Source organism: Hippocampus zosterae, chromosome 12 (genome assembly GCF_025434085.1).
Source record: "Hippocampus zosterae strain Florida chromosome 12, ASM2543408v3, whole genome shotgun sequence".
NCBI classification, from domain to species: domain Eukaryota; kingdom Metazoa; phylum Chordata; class Actinopteri; order Syngnathiformes; family Syngnathidae; genus Hippocampus; species Hippocampus zosterae.
Window position 1 is genome coordinate 21,016,800 of NC_067462.1, and position 21,234 is coordinate 21,038,033.

Here is a 21,234-nt window from a genome sequence, read left to right on the forward strand (position 1 = left end):
GTTATCTCATCAACAAACAAATTAACTCAGTATGTAGGTTGTGGAACAAGAGGGAATAAAATTCTGGGCCTCTGGTAAACCAAATGCCAACATATGAAGGGAGCTCATAAATTTTAATTAGAAAAGATTTCCACCCGTTTTTTACATGTTTATTATTATAATTATGTATTTACCTATTTATTATTATTGTAATTTGTGTTTCATTTGTTTCTGTTTAATGTTTCGTCTGTTTGTTAAATGGTATGTTGCGTTGCATACTTCATTACTTTCATTCTCTGACTTTTGTTGGTTGTCCCAAAAGAAATGCGTTTTTGACAACCAGTAGTTCAAAAGACCCTATTATTGACAAAGGAGGTAAGTTCCACTTTTTTAACTTCGGTTCAGAGAAGTGGCTGGAGATAAAGAACAATAACTTCCACAATCACGGTGAAAGCGTGGATAATCCGCTGATTTGCAGTGAAGAGGAAGTGCCTGTTGTGTAAGAAAAGTGAAACAAACGTAAACAAAACAGCAGTGCCTATACAAAATAAAAGCGATTTAACGTCAGATGAACATATGATTTTAGTATGGGTGAGCGCAGTATACGCTCCAAGAACAACTATTTGAATTCAATACACAATTTTAAGGTATAGGTTTCGTTTACATTATTCTAAAGCGTATTAAACATCCACGGCGTTATTTTATGATGAGAAGACACCAGTTGTATTTTGAAACTGAAAGCCGGATGTAGATTGGGGTATTGACTGCCTTTAAATTACACTGACGTGACACCTAGCATGATGGCTATGGTTAAAAAAACACGTCAATTAACACATTCGTTTTAATTTTCGAATGCATGTTGAGTCTTTAACTGAAATTGTTGCGGTGGCGTTATTTTTATATTTGACTTTCTCTAGCCACTCCAAGACCTGAGGTACGTAAATGGAAACTTTAAATTGCCTACTGTTCTCTCGTGAATGGATTCACAAGAGCTTTCGGGGAAATCGTGTAGAAGACAGATTAAAATTTGTTTTGAAGAGGACATTTAAAGTTATGCCTCAAATTTGCTTTAGTAACAGGTGCAATCGTCCTGTTAAATCTCAGCCATGAATAGTTTGCTGTTTTGGACGTGTACAGATTGTTGCATAAATTGTGAGGTGGGTCAATTTGTAAGATGTAAATGTAGTCTATGGAAACAAAATGCCCGGAAGGAATAAGCATAATAAAGAGTGTAGCCTAAGATGGCTGGAAGAATAAGTTCTCATGAGCTGACTAATGAATCATAAGCAATTTTTTTCAACCATTGTTTTAAAGTTTGTTCCTGTGTTACCAATTCGGACCAATTCGTGACGGTGTGAACCTGGGATGCCCGAGGGGATGGATCCCTTGGGTGCTCGCTCTCAATTTGTGGACATCCAGACCCTCCCCACGTGGCAGCAGCTGGAGGTGGATGGCGAGCACATTCCGCAGGATCTGAGTGACAGCTTGCTCAACCAACAGTCCTTCCCTTCGCCCTTCCCCTTCAGGCCAGACATAAACTGCAAAATCATCCTCTTGTGAGTCTTACTGAAAACATACAAACATATATTTAGCAGCTTCATATGGAGTTTACGCCATGTTTGTTTTGAGAAAGGTAAAAACATCTCAAGATATTAACACACTCCCTGATTAGCCTTATCACTCAACTCAACTGAAAAAAGACGGCATGAGTGTTTAAAAACTTGGACGACACTAAAGGCGCTTTTCTATTATGTGCTAGGATGTCTTGGCTTGGCCTGGCCTGGCCTGGCCTGGCCTCAGTTGCTCTTCATTACAACTGGGATCAATAAATTGAAGCAAGATCAACTGTACTGCGCAACCCTCCATGCACACTTGCAGTATGTAGTGTTCTGCCACAGAATTCAGGAGTGGCCGGATCTTAGCCAGTGGATTTGTGGCAATTCAAAATATGAATTGCAGATACATGATTTGACAACTTAACAAATTATAGACCATCAAAAGAGGGAAAAATCAATTTCTGGGGTTAAGCGAGTGAGACACAGCTGCCTGTCGTCAAGACGATGTAAGATAAGATAAGAAAACCTTTATTCATCTCACAATGGAGAAATTCCCAATTCACAGCAGCAAAAGTCATGAAAAGGAGAAGTATGTAAGTAAATATAAATGAATATATGGGCAGTATATACGATACACAGATAGTGTTTTACAACATTATTTTTTTATATATTTACCATTTCACATGAAGATAGAATAAGTGAAGCTTGTGCACGTCTCTGTTCAAGTGAATGGGGTCATTTAGTTAAATGACAGTGAGTCCTGTCAATTAATCTATGCCCATTTTTGTCTTTATTGTAGCTCACGTCCTCATTATAGCAATCTGTAACGACTTGACTGACATCTTGCGGAGGAAAATGGGTGTATTGAAATATAGGTCTCGTTCTCATTCACTTGAATAGACCGGTGATGTGCCTATGGTTTGTAATTTTATTTATTTACCGTATTTTCCACTAAAAGGCGCACCTAAAAGTCTTTGATTTTATCTCAACAGATACAGGTCCGTCTCCGTGCCTTCTCTTTCTGTTCAACTCGAGAGGCGTTCATGACTGCCTCCAAAAAATGTAAATTAACGATTACTTCAATGAAACTACAAAAATTGAAAATAATGCATCAAAACAGAAAATCAAGCGAGGAAATCACAAAATAAATTCTATAGCCCCCCTACAGAATTTATTTTGTGATTTCCTCGTTTGTGAAGACACAACAAAGGAATAAATAACAAACACTTCTGAGACAGTCCAGTCTCCTATATTTTACTGACATCTGATTCTTCTGTTTGCATTTCTTTGAGCGTAGCTCTATCAAGTGAATGCATTGTAGATTGCATTTTATAATTCTGCGTGTCCAATATATGAAAAAAAATTACAAAATAGGCCATTCATTGAAGGTGTGCCTCATAATCCAGTGCGCCTTTTAGTGTGGAACATACGATATAATTTTTTTTTTTGACCACAACTTCACTTATTTTATCCACACATATGAAATTGTAACTGCTGTTGTAAAACACAATACTGTACCATACATGCATGCTCATGTACTGTATTTTTTGTACTTTACGGCCGCCGGCTGTTTCTGGTTTACTTAAAACCAGGAAGTGGGATTATGAAGTAAAATTGGTAACTACATCGCTGTCATCGGTGATGACATGGCCCTCCTCGGCGTGCGTGTGCATGTGTGCGTGCGCGCGCACACACACTCCATGTCATCACCGTCATACATTGTGCATACATTAATACACATATATATGTATATAAGAGCTGTCAAACGATTAAAATATTTAATCTAATTTAAAATGCAACCGTCATAATTAAGTCAAATGAACAAAAAAAATAATCGTGATTACGCACACATTTTTTTATCATTTCTGAATTTCCCTTTACATTTTTGGTCCTATTTTTTCCCCATTTTAATGCTCTCATCAACATGGAATCATGAATCAGTTTTCAATGTGCAAATTATAAATATTTACTGAAATAACAATTTCGATTTTCTATTTTACATGAACATTTTTTAGTTGGAGCAGTTCTTCACACATAATCTCTTACACAATATTACTGTCCAACAACAGTGAAAAAAATATTTTGTCACACAACAGCTGCTTTAACAGCTCTTTTTATGGAATCAAAACAGAGCAATATAACATTTAAGCACATCTAAGGTAAAATAGTACTTGGCCTGTAGTGGATTTAAGCCATTGTTGGATACTTCGTTTTTCTCAAGTTTGCTTTAAACGCAGTAGTCAGGCTATGTTGATTCTGTTGGTCCTTCTTGCGTGGAAGTCTCTCTATGGCAGGCATGTCCAAAGTCCGGCCCGCGGGCCAAATCCGGCCCGCGGTCGAATTTCATCCGGCCCTCGGCCCCTGTCATAAAATCAGTGCCGTCTGGCCCGCAGGTTGGGCGCAATGGAACACGTGTTGCATTGACTGAGGTCTCGTAGACTGGGGAGTGATGTTTCATAGAGTACTGCTTCCCTCTAGTGGCTAAATGAGTAATAGCATTCACTAAATGAGTAATAGTATTTAGACACTAGAGGGCATCACTCACGAGTTAACAAGACATCACTCCGTGTTTATATTGACTGATATGTCATATTTCAAATGATCCTTGCAGTTGTGGATATGTGTATTGCTTGTTCATTTCCCTGTTGTTCGAGTCAAAGGTCTTGTGACTATTGAAAAGTCATGGTGATACATTTTATGTTTCAAATCAATCAATTTGCACTCAGGAGACTTCTGTTTAAGAACAAGTCAAGTGAATAAGCAGTTGCATGTGATATACCTGTTTCAAATGAACCAAAGGAAATTCTTAAGATTGTTGAAATTAAAATAAAAATGGAAATGTGAAACAGACTGGCTTACTAAAATTTGTTGAACAATATTGTTGTTCAATGTAAAGAATGTCAGCCAAGGTCGGCCCCCCCGACATTTTACCACATAAAATCTGGCCCCCTTGGCAAAAAGTTTGGACACCCCTGCTCTATGGTTTTGTCTAGACATTTCGATGACAACACCGGAGACGTTTTATTTTAGGTATGATCCCTATGACTGCACCGCTGAACTCGACACGTCTACTAAGCGCACCGGCAGTCAGACAAACACAGAGAAGCTCCACCCGCTTTATTTATATGGACACGGAACACGGTAACCTTCCACACAAAATAGGTCCAAACAAGTAACTGTCAGGTCGGCATACATCATATTTGACAGGCTACCTGCTCTTTATTCTTATTTCTCTCCCGAAACAGTGTCTTCTCCCGCTTGGTGTACCTTAGCCTTCTCCGCTACGTACAATCTATACACGGCTTGTAATGGAGGCTCTCACTGGCAATCCGTTGTGGAGTCGTTCGATGCAATGCGAATGATTTCAGCTTGAGTCGAGCTGTGGACAATGTTGACAGGCTTGCATGCAGTAGCCATACATTTAGCTATGGCTTCAGCAAATTTGTTCTTCGTCGTGTCATCCATTTTCTTTCCTTTGAAATGATCCATCGCTGTCTGTCTGAGACGAGGGGGCGGAGTACTCGCGTCAGCAGTGTGCATGGCCATTAAGTGGTATTTCAGACTCGACGTGCTATGATGATAGCTCAGTTTACGACTGCAAAACATACAGGTAACTTTGGTCTTGTCAGTGGAACAATCTGGCAACTTTTTAAAAGTAAACTTTCCATTCATAAACTCTTTAAGTATCCATTTTCGGTGTCTCGAGCTGCCGTGGCTGGCAAAACAAACGTGCGTGGACCTGTGCAGCGCGCTTGTTTTGTTTCTGGTGTATTTATAGAGCAACGTAACATTCGCTGTGACATGTCCCGCGTTAATCTCGCAAGAGAAAATTGAATCAGTTGGGATGAAAATCAGCACCTCCAAATCTGAAACCATGGTCCTCAGTTGGAAAAGGGGGGAGTGCCCCCTCCGGGTTGGGGAGGAGATCTTGGTCTTGTTCACGAGTGAGGGCAGGAGGGAGCGAGAGATCGATAGACGGATCACTGCAGCATCTGCTGTGATGCGGACGTTGTATCGGTCTGTCGTTGTAAAGAAGGAGCTGAGCCAAAGGGCGAAGCTCTCAATTTACCGGTCGATCTACTGGCTCAGCTCTCAATTTACCGGTCGATCTACGTTCCAACCCTCATCTATGGTCACGAGCTATGGGTCGTGCCCGAAAGAATGAGATCACGGATACAAGTGGCCGAAATGAGTTTTCTCCACAGGGTGTCCGGGCTTTCCCTTAGAGATTAGACTTCCCACATCGAGAGGAGCCAGATGAGGTGGCTTGGGCATCTGATTCGGATACCTCCTGAACATCCCTGGTGAGCTGTTCCGGCCATGTCCCACAGGGAGGAGATCCCGAGGACAACCCAGGACGCGCTGGAGAGACTATGTCACCCAGCTGGCCTGGGAACGCCTCGGGATCCCCCGGGGAGAGCTGGAAGAAGTAGCTAGGGAGAGGGAAGTCTGGGCTTCCCTGCTAAAGCTGCTGCCCCCGCAACCCGCCCCGGATAAGCGGTAGAAGATGGATGGATGGAATACAACATACCACAAAATTAGAGTAATTTTTTTTGCAATCTCACACTGCAAAGATTAATTTACTGGTAATCATTAATACAGTGCACTCCGCTTAATAGAACACCGGTTAATAGAGTAATCCGCTTAATAGAGCAAAAGGCTCTGGAACCGATTTGCCTAATGCAATTTCCTATAAAGATACTCCGCTTAGTAGAACAGATCTCCGCTTAATAGAACAGGCCGTAAGCAATGAACATTGTAAACTAGTGGTTTTCGAAGTGTAGCTATCGCGAGAAGTGTAGCTATCGCGATACTGTACCACTATCGCGAGAAAACGCGGTAGTTCTAGCCGTATACAGTAACAGGTAGTACGCTCACTCCACACATAGACACACGCACGTCACAATGGCTTCAACTTCATTCAAGAGACGAGGGCTATCACCTGCGGATAAGAAGGACATACTCAGACGATACGATGCATTGCCGGATTCTCAGAAGGTACGCCCGCGGTTTCCAGGACTTCCCTCTTATCCAGCGCATTGAGAGGGAAGTCAACCGCAAAGTTACGGACTCCTGTTTCCAGACAAAAGTAACGACATTTTTCTCGTGATTTGAGATGTTTGACTGAAGTTGATTAAAGTTGTTGTTTTGTTGTTTGATTAAAGATATGGACGTCCACAGTCGAAATATCTCTTCTAACTCGTCAGCAGGGGTTTTTCTGCGTGCATAACTTGGTCGTCGACGTGTCTGAAGGTGTACCTAATAAAGTGTCTCCGGTTAATAGAAACCCCGCTTAGTAGAACAGAAGCGCTTCGGCCCAATGGTGTTCTATTAAGCGGAGTGCACTGTACAGGTAAGTATTGATGTGGATTGACATCCTCTTCCCAAAACGAAGCATGTGTAATCTACTATCAATTTGACGAAAGAATATAATACATGTCATCATTAGTTCTACCAACAGTTAACATTAGCATTACTGCACGTTGTGACGAATGTTTTATCCCTAAAGTTGCCATGCTCCAACCAGTAAATTAAAGAATAACCAATACTGTTTCATAATATTGTTCATAGCGATTAGCCCAGACATATCCAGCTGCGGGCCTGGAGGGCCACTGTCCTGCCTGTTTTCCAGCTCCCCCGCCTACAACACACCTGATTCAGATGATCAGCTCATCAGCCAGCTCTGAAGGAGCATTAAAACGATCGTGATTGTTTGAATCAGGTGTGTTGCTCCTTGGAGAGCTGGAAAACAGGCAGGACAGCGGCCCTTGAGGACCGACTTTGGACACCCCTGGTTAGCCTATACAGTGATCCCTCGCTATTTTGCGCTTTGTTTATCGCAGCTTCAGTGCATCGTGGATTTTTTCTAAATTCATAAAAATAAAATTCCTTCTTTTTATTTTTTTTTAAGTCCACAAAAAGTCCGCAAACGGTCTGCGAGGAGCAGCGAAAGTCAGCAAAACAACAGTGAGTCACATAAAGCAACATATACACATGTGTGCGTGTGGCTGAGAGAGCGAGGGGAGGCTTATAAGAACAAAAGCAGGTCTCTTCCATCCTTGATTGTCTAATCATCCTTGACGAATCATAAATACGTCTGCTGCACAGCTGCGTGATCGCTTGCCTGTGTGTGTGTGTGTGTGTGTGTCGTAGGTTTTTTTGTTTTTTGTTTTGTTTTGACTGAGAAATTTCCTTGCGTCCCAAAAACACACATTATTGGGAACTGTGCTTCCCGCGGGAAAATTGTGCATCTAGGACGCACAGGTACGGGATGGCTGCTTCACTGAACACGAACGAAATCAAAACACACAGACGTATTAACGTATTGGGCACCCCTACCTTGAAAGCTGATGAGCTTAGCGCTGAGCACCGTTGTATGCGCATTAGTTGTGATACAGTTAACGTCTGATTGGTTGGCCTGTTTGCCAATCATTAGCACTAAGCACCATTGTTTGCACATGAGCGGTGATTCAGTTGTCATCTGATTGGTTGGCCTGCATGTCAATCAAGTAATGGGATTGATGATAGGCTGACGTAGTTAGTTTTGTGTATTTAGTGCCGTTGTTTGAATGGCAGCGCCAACAATGAGGCGTTTTCGATGCTTGTTAATGTGAAAGCCCAGGAGCCGCGTTGAACCAGCCAAAAAGCCGCATGCGGCTCGCGAGCCGCGGGTTGGCCAGCACTACTGTACAGTATCTCTCCAGTAAAAGGCGATTCGTTGTGGATCTCAACATATTTCAATATGAAACGATTCGCTCCGATTTAATGCACTTGCATCTTTTTAACGAAAATTTGAGTTTCCAATTCAGACCAGTTCTGTGATGTCCCTCCAGACTGCCTGGGACATTTTCTTCCACCATTACTGGCTTACATGCTACCTTAGAAACCAACTAACAAAAGTCTGTTAAATCGAGGTTCCATTGTATTCAAGGAACATGTTGCTCTGTCGGGAGTCCACATCATAATTCGTCTTTGTAGAAGATCACCTGATCAGTCTGCTGCTCAGCTTGGTGGCTGACTCGGTGTGAGCACCCCTTTGTGGTTGCAAATTTTCAGTTCCTTTGTTGGGAATGCTTGCATTCCTGACACATGAATGGTGACCACCGTGCCCCCAAGGAACCACCCTCGTTGTTGACTTGTGATCACTTAAATATGCTCATTGAGCATCCAAGCCTTAACAGAAGATCCGTTATTTTCCCGTCTTTGCTCTTTACACAGAACCGAGCTAAATATTTCTCCTGTGGGGGTTCACCCAGCGACGGCATCCCAGAAGTTGAATTGTCAGATTCACTTCTCTCACCTCGTCGTGTTAAAAACAATTATCACTCTACAACAATGTAAATGTTACTCCTGACACTGATTTATAAACTACTCGTTGGTGAAGAACAATTGCTTTCAACATAACACCTTGTGTGTGAAGAAATGACCTTGGAAGCTAAAAAATCACATTGCTTTCTTCTTGCCCACAGCACTGGTGATGTAGCGCTGCTGAACTGCACCGCCATCACAAACACCAGCAATGAACTGCTCAACGACAAGAACCCTGTATCAGAGCGCATCCATCAGCTGGCAGGGCCCGAGTTGAAAGATGAGCTGCTCAAACTTAAAGGTTCCCAACACATTTTTATTCTCGTGTTCGAAAAATGCTGAGCTAACTTTGGACTGTACAGGTGTTGTCTATATGTGTGTACTTCCCCTATTGTGTGTTTCCTGCGCAGGATGTCGCACAGGAGAGGCGAAGCATACGAAAGGCTTCAACCTGGCAGCGAGGTTCATCATCCACACAGTGGGACCAAAGTACAAAGCAAAGTACAGAACAGCAGCAGAGAGCTCGCTGTACAGCTGCTACAGGAACATCCTACAACTGGCCACGTAAGAACCGCAAACTGATTGATATAAAAAAGAATATATATATATATATTTATATATATATATATATTACCGCCCAACATTTAAAGTTGCCTTTACCCCAGATGTTACAGAAAAAAAATGAGTCAAACCAAACTTCATGTGTGACTCGTCATCAGGCATGACGTCACCAAATCTTGTGATACTTCCTTTTGATGCTCAGCAAAAGCAATGGTGGGCAAAATGTGGCCTGTGGGAAACTTCGTGCCAGTTTTGTTCCGTAATCTGGCCCAGTGGGAAATTTCTCCACCTCGGTTAATTGTATTCAATTTATTCATTAATTTAGTATTTCAAAATACCTATTTTTTTTTAATTCACTTCAGAATAAAAATGGCCATGTTTATAATTAAATTAATTTCATTTGAACATATGTTTTTTGTTTTATGTTTAACATTTAAATTAAAGACTTTTTTTTTTGCCTCAACCATGTCCTGGCCCATCTGTCCGTTTTAGGAATTAAATGTGTTTCTTGAGGTCAGAAAGCGATTTACAGGATTAACCACAAATATCTTTCGCTTGTTAACTGTTTTTGGACATTTTTTTAATGCCAGTGTGTGATAACAATGGAAGCAAAAACAACTTATGCCAATATGGGAAAACATTTGTGTCCCCTATATGAGCAATCCAATTAATTAAATGTCGCAAGATTTTGTTCAATCTAGCATTGTGTACAAAATTGTGTACAAATAATAGTGACAGTATTGCTATGCAAGCACCTGCTTGTTCTCTCCCATTGCATTTGGCAGCATCTCAAAGACACTTTTATAACAGTTCAGAGGTGGGCCTTCCGTCACTGATGAAGGTCTGTCAATCTGTCAGTGACAGATGCCCGTTTTGCTGGTGAATGACAGGAAATTGGAAAAATAAACTGACAGACTAAGCATCAACGAAAACAGGTTTTCAGGCGTCATCGGACATGTCACTACACAAGTCGGTAACTAAGGACATTCTCAGTCCAACACTGATGACTGAGAGTTACTGGACTAAGAACTGTTTCGCTGATGACTGATAGAAATACGTGCCACGTGTCTCGTGTGTTTTGTTCGAGGAGGTGAATGTAGACCGGGGTTGCTTTTAACGAACTGCATTAACTATGGGCTCATCTCATTCCTCTGATTGCCCTTTCGTAGTTTCTCGCTCCTCTTTTTAGATGCTTGCACCTTCCACCAGAAATTCCATCGAGGAGAGAGGAGGTAGAAATGTTTTGTGGTAATCCGACAATAACTCCTCAATGTTGTCATTGAATGGAGACGTCTGCTAAAGATGACCTCATGTTGTTGACACAAACGCACCGCACCGTCTGTGTGCCCGAATTATTACTATCACCACAAATGTCGGTTCATGTTTCAAGAAGGATTAAATTAAAGTCATATTACTGTATCGACAGTGTTGTGCTTCACAGCTTTGCAGGTGCACTTGTACTTACTTGTATTACCTTCGGTCGGTTGCAATGACAACATAACCTACATTATTTGCGTCTATTTTATGTATATGCATGTATTTGCATATAAACCTTTATGGTCCGTTAAATCTTGGTGAAATTATTTATTTCAAGTACGTATATTTAATAAACAATTAGTTTCAATTTGGGTCACGAATGCTGCAGAGAGAGACACGTATATTTAATAAACAATTAGTTTCAATTTGGGTCACGAATGCTGCAGAGAGAGACAAATTGAGATCGCTGAGTAGACAAGAGCATAAAGTCGTCTATGATTTATCAAATACTGGGTTAGAAGGCACACACGACATTTTGTTTATTTATTGAATGTTTGAGTCAAGGAGATGATTGTTAATATTGATTGTATAAATACGATGGAATATCTTTGTTTTAGTTTTTATGGTGTTCCATAATGGATGAGCAATAAAACGATTGTGGACGTCAGTATGAGGTGTGGTTCTTTACCGGGGTAGATACATGATACTTTTTCTGTGAATGTGTGTGATGTAGTTATTTGTATGTTCATAAAGGAGATGGAGCTGAGGATCTGACGGTCCTAAAAATAGTGGTAACGAACTGTAATTTCGCAATGGAACCATGGTTAAAATAATGATAACGGAGTGATTGACTGACATTACCGTTTTGGTTCGGCTTGAAATAATGAAGGACTAACACTTAAAGACGGGTCGGCCAGCCGCAGGCTAATGGGGAACCAGTAGAATTGTCTGATGCGTCCACCTCTTTGACAGTTAATGTTAACTTTGCATCGCAATTAAACAATATTTTACATTCCCAAAGATTTGAGCCATAAACAATTCAAATTTGGATCAAACAATAACCAGCATCACCGAACGGATTGTGTTACACATTGTCTCATTCCTTCAAATATTATGATAGTCATACATTAAAAATAAAAAAACAGTCAACTTCTTAACTTCTAAATGAGCAGGGTAGGTAAACGTTTCTTAATGCACCTTTTAACATTAAGTATACATATAAATAGACATTAAGTGCCAACAGAATGTAAAATGTCCCAGAATAAAACGTGTGAAAACACTGACATGTCAGCCAGACTGCCCGTGACTAATGCATCAGCGAACAAAGCAGTCTACATTTCATTCACAAGTAGACGAGTTAATATCACCTATCAAGCCAAACTGTAAATGGCAACAAAAGCAGGAAGTAGCCAACTACTAAAGCAAAAGAACCTAATTTGAAACTGATTACTTCTAATCATGGCTGCTGCCGATCCTCACCAACTAGCTTATCAATGAAGCGGTATATCAATAAAATATTTAATAGTACCTCAATCTTTTCTACTTTAAATGAATACACAACTTAGGACTCCAACATTTCAGGTAGATATTCTTCTTTTTCAACTGTTTTATCTAGGAGAAAAAGTGCAACAAAACACCAAACGAGGTCAAGGGAAATGAGGAAATTAGCTCAAATGAGGTGTGCTGCCGTCACGCCATTCCATGTCCAAACTTTGTATGACATTAAAGACATATTTTTTCTTGACCATTTTAGTCTAACTCCAAATGTTTGTTCAATGTCTTGGACTTCAGAGGTTCCACTGTATTACGAAGTAGAAAGCTTATGAAAAATGAGCATTGACATGTGATCGTCTCTCCTTAAAACAAGGGAACTGTCGATGTCATCCGTTGGCCTCAGTGTACTGAGCACCGCCAAACGAGGGTACCCGTTGGAGGACGCCACACACATCGCCTTCAGTAAGACACTCAATTTGGATATTCATAAATGTCAGTAGTTGCACCATTTGGGAGTACAATAGTGACGGTGGTAACTACAAAGTTGGAATTACAGCCTCCGGTTCTTGGCCCTTTAGCTTTAAAGAGCTGCAACTTTATGTTCAGTAGATATAAATAGTCTGCACACCCTTCTTCAAATGGCAGGTTTTTGTGCTGTGAAAAAAAAATGAGGCAAAAATCTCCATCCATCCATGATCCAAACCGCTTCTAATCATTTTCATCTGTCAACTTAACTTGGTCTTAAGCCTTCAAGACAATGCTTTCTCCAAGCCCAAGCTCACTCAGCCCATCATAGACATATGCACCCCACCTTCCAGTTGCCCCACTCACCGACTCACCTATCAAATCACAGGGATACCTTCACTGCCTCACAGATACCCAGCACAATATAACTGTTATTCTGATTTATATAACAACTTCAAGCCCATTGTTCTCATTTCAAAAATAAGAATCATGTTTTGCAATCGAGCACACATAGCTCTTTCATCCTTCTGCTCTGGCTCTCTGTGACTTTGGAAAATAAGTAAATAATTTAAAATTATTTTGTATTTTACCTTGTTTTTCTGATGCAATTTTAAATTTGAAAATTATGTTACTTTTATAATGTTTAAATTTTGGGTCACAACCACCCATGTGCGGCACTTAGTTCATTGAGCTATTCGACCCCCCTGTACTGTCGGTAAACATGGATAAATCTAAGAAAATAAATGTTTCTGAAGAAAATAATGCTCGAATTTAAAGAAAATTATAGAGCAACTAGCTCTTTTATTATTAAGGTAGCGGACCACCGACGTGACGACGAGATAACGCCAGCACGTTGTAGCAGCCTGGCTAACTAATGTACCATCGTGGTGATCATGTCGGCAGGGGTGACTTTCTCACCAAAGGCTATGCGTGGACATTGAAAATGAAGTTGTCACGTCCTCATTTTTCATTGATTCTCTTGAGGTTTACAGTATTGTCAATGTCACAATGTGTGCTATCAATGCAGAGCACATGAAACAAAAGTTGTATCTACCTATGTTCATGCGCATCTGTTTCCGATCCCTGTAGCCGTTTTTTTTTTCTCAATGGCGTAGTCACAGGCAACAGTAATTGTTGAGTATAGAACATTGAAATACTAAATATAGAAATTATGTTAATCGACCATCACTTGCCTTTGTCTAAGCCAGTAAGTAGTTCTTCACCTGTGTTCCATCGAACCCTAGGGGTTCGGCAAATTGCTCTCAGGGGTTCGACAGAGCCTCTGCCATGGAGGTTAAGACACACCTGACTCAAGATGTCAATTAGTTATGACACGTTCGCTTGGCCATCACTGGCTGCAGATGATCACATTGCATTGCTTGTCCAATCAGTGCTACGGGAGTAGTCACCATGGGACTGTTGAGATGGTACAATATACATTTTTTTTAAAACTACAGTATACTTAGACCATGTAATTTTAATTACTTGTTTCTGTTTTTAAACAAATGTGTGTTTTTTTTAATGTCTATAAAAAAATTAGTTTTTATTTTTCACTAATGAAGGGTTCGGTGAACGTGGAGGTTAAGTATCACTGGTCTAAGCATATGACATTCTTTAGTCTCTATCGTAGGGGCACCCAACCTTTTTTGACTGAAGATAGACTTTTCAAGCAACCAATCTCCTGCAATCGACCCATCACCGCAATTGCACCATACACACTCGCACCCACACACACACATGCCATGATGAGCAACCGCCGTAACGGCCCCAAAGATGTAAAAAGGAAATCACTCCCTACTGTCGCAGAGACCTGACGTAGAGACATGGAGCGGACTTTTGCTGTGTGTTAAGTGCATGAACATCACTATCGTAGCCAATGTGTAACGTTTTAAAATGCTTCTCCTGCCACTGATGCCTGCCCGTTCATTGCCAGTGCCAGATGAAAAAACTTTGAATGAGAATAATTTAAATATTTAAATATTAAATAGGATGCCTAGGGTGCAGTGTACACAAACACAAAAATATATATCGGTACAAATACCACGCACACAGACGCAATTGTTCCCCCCCCCCCCCCCCACCATTTCCCCTCCGATTGTCTTGGAACCACTCTGCGGGCTACCAGTCAACTGCGATTGACTGTTTGGGCACCCCTGCTCGATCGTTTCTCTGTTAAAGGAGAGCGTTTGGTGAATTCGGCAGCTGACATGAGGATTTTGGCTGCTCATCAGCTAACGTTCACGTGCCCCTTTTCAGATGACACTTGTGCTTTTATGTTTGACGAAAAGTATTAGACATAGACAATAAATTGACTTCAAAGTCTAATAGTCATTACAGAGTAGCAAAGTTGACGCATCAACCAATCAACTCAGCAGTTCAACCCTTAATGTGTGTACGCTCCAACTGGTGGATGTGACTATGTGAAGAATTAGCCAATCACATTCTAAATCATGGTAAATGGGTGTCAGTGTAGAACTTCCTCCATTTGAAGTTCCTCTCATACACTCCAAATAAAGTTAGGATTTTCCTGGCATTTGTTTGATTTCTAGGAGATGCCTGAAGGATTGTTGCCAACATTGCACAAATTGGAACAGTTCATAATTCCCTACATCCCTGATTGAAGCCCCAATTCCAGCCCAAAAGTATAATGACCCTGCAACCTTGCTTTTCAGTAGGGTGCATATACTGTATTGCGTACTTGTGCAACCACATTCTCACTTATTTGTTCTTCCCTTCTTGAAAACTTTTTTATTTTAATTCTACAGGTTATATTTCACATTAATATATGCTGGAGAAAAGTACATATACAGTATCTGGGTCACATGTTTTTTTTAAATCACATAATCATAATCACACACTGGCATTTGAGCAGGGTTGCACAGACTTCTTGTATCCATTGTATTTGTTCACAGGAACAGTCCGCAGGTTCTTGGAGAAGCATGGAAGCAGCATAGAGGCAGTGGTGTTCGCTGTGACAGACACAGAGGAGGTTTGTCCGACTTTGGTCCACCAATTGAACATGCACGTGAGGAGTACTATATATTGTGCTTGTGTTTATGATTCTGTAGGCGGTGTACAGGAAATTGCTGCCTCTCTACTACCCTCGCTCCGAGGAGGAGGAGAGGTTGTGCCTGCCCCTCGTGCCAGCTGATATTGGTAACTCAGAAGGCGAGCCTGTCGTCCCTGAGAGGCAAATCCGTATCACTGAGAAACCAGGAAGCTTGGAAGGTAAAATGTACTCTCACTGGACACTTCTTTTGGGTACATTTGCTCAATTGTATCAATGTTATAACATATGACATATTTTGTGTTATAAAAACATTCTTTTTTTTTTTTCAAACACTCAAAATGTTCAGGGGCATCTGTGCTATCCATACATATATAGTTTTTATTAGTTCTTTGGGATTTTTTTGCCCTTTACAGACAATAAAGGCAGTACTGTGTTATGACACTTCAAAGAAATCTATAAAAATAAAACCCGAATTGGAAGATGTCATATCACACAAGTAGAGCCTTGATAATGTCAAAGAATTATCCCCAAAAAAAAATTTCAGGATGAAAAAATTTTTTTAATGGAAGTGCCGTTTTCATGGATATGTACAATTTCTAGTAAATGTATTGAGGTGTGATAACCAAGTCATTTATGAATATTTTTTTTACTTTCAACCACTCTCTATCCATATTCAACCACTATCCATAAACATATAGTTTGAAAAGGAAAAGCTCTGCCGAGTCAGAGCTGCCGTACTCGGTGGTGTCGTCAACGTCCCCGGGCTAAAATTCCCCCGACGATTCCTTTTCGGAAGCGTCCGAGTCCGAACCGTCGCTATCGATTTCCCAAATGGCATCAAGCGCCTCCATTCCGCTGCACATTTTCGCCATGTCCGTTTCTCACCGTCTAACTCACTCGAGTGGTTGTGCCGGTTGATGCCGGTTTCCTACTCCCCCGCCCCGACCCACAGCCGCCGCTGGGAGAGGCGTGGGGCGTGGTGTGACGGGGACGGTGACGGGTGGGGAAGAGGCCGATTTCTTACTCACCGGCCCCGGCCAACAGCGCTCGCCTGCCGGGTACCCAAAATGTTTTATTTATTTATTTGCAAAATAAAAACAGAGTTGTGTCTGGAGGTCCCAACCAAGCCCGACTAGCTATCCGGACCGGACTTGGTCATGCAAAAATGCCCCACCCAGCTGCTGGGTACCCAACAAAACTTTGTTTTTTTGCAAAAGAAAAAAAAAAGTTGTGTCTGGAGGTCCCAACGAAGCCGTACAAACAATCACGACCGGAATTGATCATGCAAAAACGCCCCGCGAGGCCGTCGGGGCGGCGCCGGCGCAGCCAGCCGTTAGGTACCCAACGTAACTTTATTTTTTGCAAAAGCAAAAAAAATTGTGTCTGGAGGTCCCAACCAAGCCCTACTAACAATCCCGACCGAAATTGTTCATGTAAGAATGCATCGGTTTGAAGCCTGCTGCAAAAAGGCAAACTCATTTGCGATCCTCTGACGCCACCTAAAGTTACAAAATTGGAATTACCTCAACCCAACAATGTGGCATGCTTACGTCTGTCCAAGCGAAAACAAAGCGATTGACGTAAAAATCGCGTGAAATCCATGTATACACATTAGGTTTACGATGCATTCAAAATATGAATTATAATGGGTCTCTATGGTGCAAAATATGTAAATTGTGAGATTAAGTTATCAAAACGTTTTTTTAATATTTTTGAAATTCCTACAAATTATCAGACGGTGGCGTCATGAAATTTAGGCCATTTTAGAACCCCGCCGCAAGTTTCAGCTCTCTCGTGTTTTTCTGAATGCCTTTGCCTTTGATTCAAACATATCATTTTATGTATATCGCATGCGTTGCACTACTAGGGTTAAATTCTGCTTAAATTGAGCTGTCGCTCAATTTTTAAATCATTCAATTTTACTGACAAAGTTATGTCTTAGAAAATTGCTTTTACACTAAATGAAGTGGAGAATTGACACAAATAATCTATTATTTTGAAAATGTGTGTATAAACACCTGCTGTTGAAGTGTATGATTGAGATTGCCTGTTGTAAATCAATCCTCCTCTCAAAACCAACCCTCCGTACAGTAAGTCATTGTTGACATCATTCAAAAATGTTGCATATTCAAGTTGCCTTGCCTCGTAAATGATTGACGTTCATTACAATGTCATTCATGTGCTGAGCTCTCTCACAATAAAAAGAAAAAAAGATACATAACAATCCACCTTTAACTCAATAGGAAACAACAGCAAAAAATATTAAAAAAAATACACTATTAAGGTGATCGTGTTGAATGGAATTGTAAAAGAATAGCAACAGGATGAATTCACAATGAGTTGAAATAAACACACGTGTTAATAAAATAATGTGACTGAGCTTTAAAAACATACCATCATTGAAACTGGCTTGGAACCGAAACTGCCTTTTACTGGTAAAGTGGCAAATATATTGGTATTCAGGTAGAGAGAGAATATTGGTATTCAGGTAGAGATTTCTTATTTTTCAGTGTTGGATGAATAATGCAAATATCAAACTGGTCCCAGCATGTGGGTTACCACGCGGCCAAGGCAAATGATTGAAAGTCACTCAGCAAAGTAGTCCGTTCAAGGATTTGGATGAAAACAGAATTTGGATGTGGTGCCAGCAAAACATCTGGACACACACACACACACACACACACACACACACACACACACACACACACACACACACACACACACACACACACACACACACATGTGAGTATGACACGTGACTAATCCTAAAAACGTTGTACACATAATTTTTTTTAAGTGTGTTTATTTATAATTCCAGTGTAATTTTTGTCCTACTTTTTGGCACAGATGATTCAGAAGAGGACAATCTGGAGTCAGATCTGGGCCAGGTGGGCAATCATGCCTTTGCCCGGATGGAGGGTGACGTCGACAAGCAACGCAAGCTAATCTTGCAGGGTCACATGTCGGAGGCAGCCATGCAAAAACAGCACCAGAGGAAGTAAGCGCACAAGCGACAACGAAACTCTAAAATGCTGCTAACACTCTCAAGCAATGTGTACCACATTTGCACCTTCAAGCCAAGGAACGTACTAGTCAGGGACAATCAAGCAGATCATCCAAATCAAGTTAATGCCTCATTTGTTTAATGGAAAGGTTGATTTCCCCGCACATGGTCTCCCCCACCCTCCGAGAAACACTTCTGTTGACATAAATATAAATCCCTTGAGCACAGGTGTGAGCATCCTATTGAAATCACTTTATATCTTATTATCTTGATAAACTAAAACGCTTTTTGGATGACTTGGACTTAAACTCAACAAACTTTGCAAACATGTATTGAGGCAAAAATGCGTATAATTTAACGGGCCGAGACGCACACATTTGATGTGGTTATAAAAGATGGTTCCTGCTAAATTACTGAAGTGGATTTAATCATAGGGCATAGTTGGAAAAGATGGATGATTCCCGAACTTCTTGTGTGTCTCTCCTCTAGCTACAACCGCTGGTTGTGTCGAGCCAGAGCAGAGGACCTCTCTGATATCGCCGCCCTAAAAGCATTATATCAGACAGGTATTATTTTTGTGTAGGTTGCATGTGTGTCTGCACGAATCAGTTAGATGCTCAGCCACAGCTTGTCTACCTTTCACCCTGCTCGTGCACTTTAGTTGCAAAGTATCTCCAGTAGAGGGAAGTGTTGTTCCATCTTCTTTAGGAGTGGTTGATGGGATGCCAGGCCACACAAAAGCTGATTTCTTACTGTGGTGAAGTAAGAAAATCATTTCAGCAAAATAGAGACAGTTGACACAACAATGGGAGATATCCTACTTCTTGAGATATCACTCTTGGTGACCGGAACATTACTATATTTTCACGACCGTATGGCATACCATATTAAAAGGCGTAGTGATAGCTTGCAGTTTAAACTGCTTCGTAAACATGTCTCTTCATAGGTTCCATTTTTGGGATGTTGTTTTGCACAATGCACGCACTGTATACCATATACATCACTGGGGCGTGCCTGTAGCGTCCTCTTTCACGCCCACCCTTTCCACTCTAAAATTCGCATGCCATCTTCAGTTATTTCTGCCTTTCCTCTATATAAGAAATGTGTCGACACAACATCAGTCAGTCAAGAGGACCCCTCATTGGAGTCACACATTAGCATTCACAGATTTTGGTACTCTCATATACCAGGGTACCCACCCCGTCCATTTTGGAGAAAATTAAAGACTTTTGAATGCGCCTAATGGTTGTGAAAATATGCTCGGTTTGTCTTTTCCCATTTTGGAAGGGAGCATTCTTTCTCTGTCCACCAATCAACACCACTGCCGAATCTATTGTAGCTCTGCCCCTTCCGCAACCCTATGACAGCACCACAGCCTTATCGGTTGTTTTGGTAGCCTTCCCAACGTTTGTTTGAAAGGCATTCAAGTAGTACTTAACATGTCTGACTCACAGTCGAGAGGTTCGGGGTTTGAATCTAGTCTAAGGCTCTGTTTGGTGTTCGCATATGCAAGCGTGGCTTTGACCCCTGATGATCGTCATTGCACATTAGGGTGCCATGGGAATCACCAGTCTAAAAAATGTTCATGTAATTGATCTATATAAATGACAAAGCATAGTGATGTCAGAAAGCACATACAGGTGTACAAGTTATATGAGCATCATTTTCAAAGTTGTAACCCTTATCACATTAGAAGAGGTCTTTATTAATATGTTGCCAGTGACTGGATGTATAATTGGCCTATGTACAGTATACATTATACGCACGACCTTGTGTTTCTTTCTAGGTGTGGACATGTGTGGTCGGACAGTGATGGTTGTTGTGGGAAGAAACATTCCGGTAACCCTCATCGACCTTGAGAAGGTGCCACTTTGTCGATACTTTGACTTTCTCTCTAGGTAGAAGTGTCCCCAAGTACATCTTTTTAGTCTAACTTTATTATTATATCAAATCAAAATACAAATAATTGTTTAAGAGTAATAGAAAAAAAAAATAATTTCCTTTATAATGCACTCTTGTTTGACAGTGATCGAGCGTATTCTGATACACAAATTGCTTTTTCATTTATATCCATCCCTCCCCTCCCCCTAAAAGTTGGTCACACTAAAGACTACATGAAACTTTAAACAATAAGATCAAACTTGTATAACCCGAAACCAGAGGCTATTGCTCTATGACTGCAAGGGAAGCTCAGCTTCCCCTAAAATGTCAAAAAGTGATCATGTGTGTACATGTCATTGACCAAATATGCGCTACAACGCGTTTAAACTTTTTTCCGAATCAGCTTCTTATTACTGGTTACGACGCGACTCTCTTCTCATTCATTCCAGCAGCGTCACTGCGCTTTAAACTGTGTGCACGCTGAGCATCTACAGCACGGACACTGGGCGTCGAGTGAGTTCAATGTAGGTTGTCCCAATGCATTGAAACGAGACAAGTCATTGGATAAATACTGGTTTTGTCCCGCCCATCGGACGCTCAGCGTCTCGGAAGTCTATGGACAGTGGCCGTTTACGAGCTCGCCCGGACACTGAGCTTTTCTGCATGATGATTGAATGATCTGTCTGAGGCTGAATCACTTTTGGATTGACAGCGAAATG

General features: G+C 41.1%; 1 protein-coding gene across 3 annotated transcripts in view; it reads left to right on the forward strand.

Annotated features, from left to right (window-relative positions):
- The first annotated feature begins 720 nt into the window (after positions 1–720).
- The window catches only part of gdap2 (ganglioside induced differentiation associated protein 2), a 40,402-nt gene continuing 19,888 nt past the window's right edge, over positions 721–21,234 (forward strand). The window contains exons 1-10 of one of the 3 annotated variants that reach the window (XM_052083033.1): positions 721–913; positions 1,294–1,535; positions 9,005–9,144; positions 9,254–9,407; positions 12,529–12,617; positions 15,533–15,609; positions 15,689–15,848; positions 18,478–18,628; positions 19,124–19,200; positions 20,421–20,497. In XM_052083033.1, the coding sequence (XP_051938993.1) occupies positions 1,345–1,535; positions 9,005–9,144; positions 9,254–9,407; positions 12,529–12,617; positions 15,533–15,609; positions 15,689–15,848; positions 18,478–18,628; positions 19,124–19,200; positions 20,421–20,497 (1,116 nt within the window). In that variant the 5' untranslated portion in view covers positions 721–913; positions 1,294–1,344. The remainder of the gene's footprint in view (positions 914–1,293; positions 1,536–9,004; positions 9,145–9,253; positions 9,408–12,528; positions 12,618–15,532; positions 15,610–15,688; positions 15,849–18,477; positions 18,629–19,123; positions 19,201–20,420; positions 20,498–21,234) is intronic. The other 2 variants (XM_052083034.1, XM_052083032.1) reach the window with 2 other exon arrangements.